General features: G+C 34.0%; 1 protein-coding gene across 1 annotated transcript in view; it reads right to left on the bottom strand.

The window, feature by feature from the left end:
- LOC104804588 (heat stress transcription factor C-1-like) overlaps positions 1-1225 on the bottom strand; it is a 2127-nt gene extending 902 nt beyond the window's left edge. Inside the window, exons 1-2 of the mRNA XM_010528903.2 lie at positions 624-1225; positions 50-292 (exon numbers count right to left, since the gene is read on the bottom strand). Of these exons, the coding sequence (XP_010527205.1) occupies positions 50-292; positions 624-836 (456 nt within the window). The 5' untranslated portion in view covers positions 837-1225. The remainder of the gene's footprint in view (positions 1-49; positions 293-623) is intronic.
- Positions 1226-4541: the final 3316 nt, after the last annotated feature.

Genomic DNA, 4541 nt, shown 5'->3' with positions numbered 1-4541 from the left:
TCATCTGCCACATCATCAATCCCTAATATTTAATAATATTAGCCATCATCTGGCTCGGCCGCCGCTCCGTCGCTTCGAGACGGCGGCTCATCCTCTCCATCTCCTCCTCGAGCTCCCTCTGCTCCTCCTTCAACCTCCCTATCTCCTTCACGATCTCGCCGTCGTCCACTGACTCTGCGTACACATCACGCGCGAGCTTTCTACGCGCTATGTTCTTCAGCAGATGTTTCTGCCCCCGTAGGAAGTGCTCGTTCGCGAACTCCCACCGGTCCGGATCCACCTTCCTAAACCCCTGCAGTAACCACAAAGAAATCAGAATTTTTCATCTGGGTCTCGACGAAATAGTGTGAAAAGCAACGATTCGGATATAAAACATCATCGTACGCAGGTAAGAAACCACAAACATGAACTCCGAAACACCTGAAAGAACAGAACTTTTCATCTGGGTCCCCAAGAAATCGAGTGAACAACAAAGAATCGAATACAAAACATCATCTTGAGTACCTCGGGACCCAAAAAAATCATTCCGAAACCCCAGGAAAAGTTTCAATTAATTGGGTCACGCCAAAATCAGGTGGAGAACAAGGATTCAGGCGTAAAACATAATCATACAGGACACGTACATAAGTATTGAGTTGTCGAACGAAGCTACTGAAGTTGTTGTGTTTGAAGTAAGAGGGCAAGATCCGGTGAGAGAAATCCAAAGGGTCGAAGACGATGAAGCTGTTGTTGGCACATCCCCAGGTAACGAGCATATCGGTCGTCGGATCGTTGACCATGTGATAAGTCTTCGCAACGAAAGGTGCGATAACGTTGCTGTTGCTATTAGCCTCCATTTTTTTTTTTTTTGGTTTCTCCCTCAGCTCACGGAGTCGCAGTCTGGAGGTAGAAGAAGACGGTGAACAAAAGCGTGGAATATATAAAGAGAGAAAGAGAGAGTAACGGCGACGGTGACAGATATGGTGACGTGGCAGAGTCGTGCTTTATAAAAGCGTTGGCTGTGATATTTACCGTCACGGGATGTAGGACCCATACAGGTGCCCCGTCGTGGTCCCATCCATGTGTGTGAGATATTTACCAACCCCACACGCGCGAGTAGTGTAGCGCGTGGCGCGTGTCGGAAGTTGGACTGTGTGGTCCCTACCCAGTTGATGGACAAAGCGTTTAGCTACGCGACACGATATGTATAATTTTAGCTAGCGATTCACACTTCACTCGAGTTTTTATGTATTTTTTTCTTTCATTTTTTGAATTTTATTATTGTGTTTAATAATTAATCGATCCCTCACTAACTTTTTAATTTTAATTACGTCTGCTTAAAATTGGCTAATGAATTAGTGATTAGTTCCTTTAGTCATGGGATTACTTTAAACTCCGGGATAAAATAATAATGAACCTATAAATATCATTTCGAAGCTAAACAAAAGTTTTAATATGAGAATTTAAAATCTAAGATTAAGTAATTCAATCGATAAAAAAAAGAGACTTTAATCTTGATTCAAATTTTTATTTGGGGATAGCTATTCACGTGGATCTTTCTATTCTTGGAGCGAACTTTTAGATTATACAAAATATGGGAGTTTGTAAAAAAAAAAAGAAAAAAAAAAGACAGAAACAACTCATTAGATTTGATCACGGGAGGATCAGATTATCGTTGTTTTTTTTTAATTTTTTAAATCGCTCGGGACTGAGGTGTTGACTGGTGGAATCGCAATCGCAATCACGATGATTGCGGACGTTTATGATGCATTTGCTGGTGATTCTAGGCGATTGGTACTGACTGGTAAAAAAATTGTTGTTGGTAGCGATTGCGAGTGATTACGATTTAGAACGATTGGTTGACAGCGATTGCGATTACGATTTGATTTAAATTATAAAAAAAATACATCATTATATACAATACTAACCATTTTTAAAATATTTTTAATTAGTTTTTTTACTATTATTTAATATCAAATAATTATTAAATTTATAAATAATTAATTATAAAATTGAAAATATTATTTTGTTATCCATTTAATTTATTTTCAAAGATAATTTTAATATTAAAAATATTTATTGGTAAAACCAAACAATATCAAATATATATATATATACGTGTATGTATATGTACACATGTATATATATGTATGTGTATATATATGTATGTATGTATATATTTATATATGTATATGTGTATATATGTATGCATGTTTATGTGTATATAGATGTATGTATGTATATATGATTGTTTGTGTATATATATGTATGTGTGTATATATGTATGTATGTATATATGTGTATGTATATATGTATGTATGTGTATATGTGTCTGTATATATATGTATGTATGTGTGTATATATGTGTGTATATGTATGTATGTATATGTTTATATATGTACGTGTGTATATATGTATATATATGTATATGTATGTATGTGTACGTGTGTATAGATGTATGTATGTATGTATATATATGTATATTTATATGTATATATGTATGTATGTATGTATATATATATGTATTATATATATATATATATATATATATATTTACACATACGTAAGTTCTTTATATATTAATATGATATGTATGTATATATATATACTAATTAATTTAGGGTATTTTGATCATTTAATCAAAACGCTATCGTAACGCAATCTTTTAGTTGCGATTAGAATATTGATGTTTTGTTGCGATTGCGGGCGATTACGATTCTAACAATCACTTTTTTAATCACCCGTAATCGCCAGAAGTCGCAATCGCGGTGATTGCAGGTGTTTATGATGCGTTTGCTGATGATTCTAGGCGATTGGTACTGATTGATAAAAAAACTGTTGTTGGTAGGGATTGCGAGTGATTACGATTTAGAACGATTGGTTGACAACGATTGCGATTGCGATTTGATTTAAATTACAAAAAAAAATACATCATTATATATAATACTAACCATTTTTAAAATATTTTTAATTAGTTTTTTTACTATTATTTAATATCAAATAATTATTAAATTTATAAATAATTAATTATAAAATTGAAAATATTATTTTGTTATCAATTTAATTTATTTTCAAAGATAATTTTAATATTAAAAATATTTATTGGTAAAACCAAACAATATCAAATATATATATATATATGTATATATGTATATATATATATGTATGTGTGTGTATATATGTATGTATGTATATGTATGTGTATATATATATATGTACGTATGTATATATTTATATATGTATATGTGTATATAGATGTATGTATGTATATATGATTGTTTGTGTATATATATGTATGTATGTATATATGTATATATATATGTATGTATGTATGTGTATATGTGTTTGTATATATATATGTATGTATGTGTGTATATATGTATGTATGTATATGTTTATATATATACGTGTGTATATATGTATGTGTACGTGTATATAGATGTATGTATGTATATATATATGTATGTTTGTATGTATATATGTATGTATGTGTGTATGTATATATATATATGTATTATATATATATGTATATATACACATACATACGTAAGTTCTTTATATATTAATATGATATGTATGTATATATATACTAATTAATATTAAAGGTATTTTGGTCATTTAATCAAAACGCTACAAAACGCTATCGTAACGCAATTTTTTAGTTGCGATTAGAATATTGATGTTTTGTTGCGATTGCGGGTGATTACGATTCCAGCAATCACTTTTTTAATCACCCGTAATCGCCAAAAATCGTAATCGTTGCGATTGCGGATGTGACACCCGAAACCCGTATCCCGCAATACGAGTTGCGCCACATGGACAAGTAAAATAAAAATCGCATTTCCAAAAATCCGCGGGAATTTAAAACTTTTATTTTGAGAGTTCAGCGGAAGAAACTTTCTTACATACATATACGGTACATTATTCCAGTGGTAATTATACATACACAGTGGTAGTATCACATTATTACAAACCATAAAAGTCTACCACCGATATAACACAAACCGTTCCCCGAAAACGTAAATGTACCGTAGAGAATAATTATACATGATCACACGGCAGGTCACACCAGTCCTCGATGTCCGCTCCTCGGCTACTGCTGCTCACGACCTGAAACGTTGCGTAACAACGTCCTAAGCTAATTGCTTAGAGAGTGAACTCGGGCGTAACCCGGAGTTCCATTCTCATGGTGCCAGGGAAAGCACAAACATATAGATATATGTGTGTATGTACTAATATTCTAATAAACAGGAATTGAACACATAAATCACTGTAAGCACGCAGCAATCACAATCAAGTCCGTACGACAAGTCGGCCGTACGACAAGTCGCAGGACAGAGTCCGTCAAATCGTCTCTACGCGCACCATGCGTAGGTAGGTACTCCCCATGTGCGTAGCACAACCACCTCTCTCCTCGGATTCCATCTACTCCGCACACACTCGGAATCCGGCATAAGTATCTTTTTATTTTCTCCGCCCGAACACATCACCCCACCCTAGCATCGATGGCACCTCTCGATGCTAGGCGTGTCCCCACTCCGGCATTGATGTCACCTCTCAAT

The sequence above is a fragment of the Tarenaya hassleriana genome, unplaced genomic scaffold (assembly GCF_000463585.1).
Source record: "Tarenaya hassleriana unplaced genomic scaffold, ASM46358v1 Cleome90, whole genome shotgun sequence".
In the NCBI taxonomy this organism is placed as follows: domain Eukaryota; kingdom Viridiplantae; phylum Streptophyta; class Magnoliopsida; order Brassicales; family Cleomaceae; genus Tarenaya; species Tarenaya hassleriana.
This window is presented reverse-complemented; position numbering and strand designations above follow the sequence as displayed.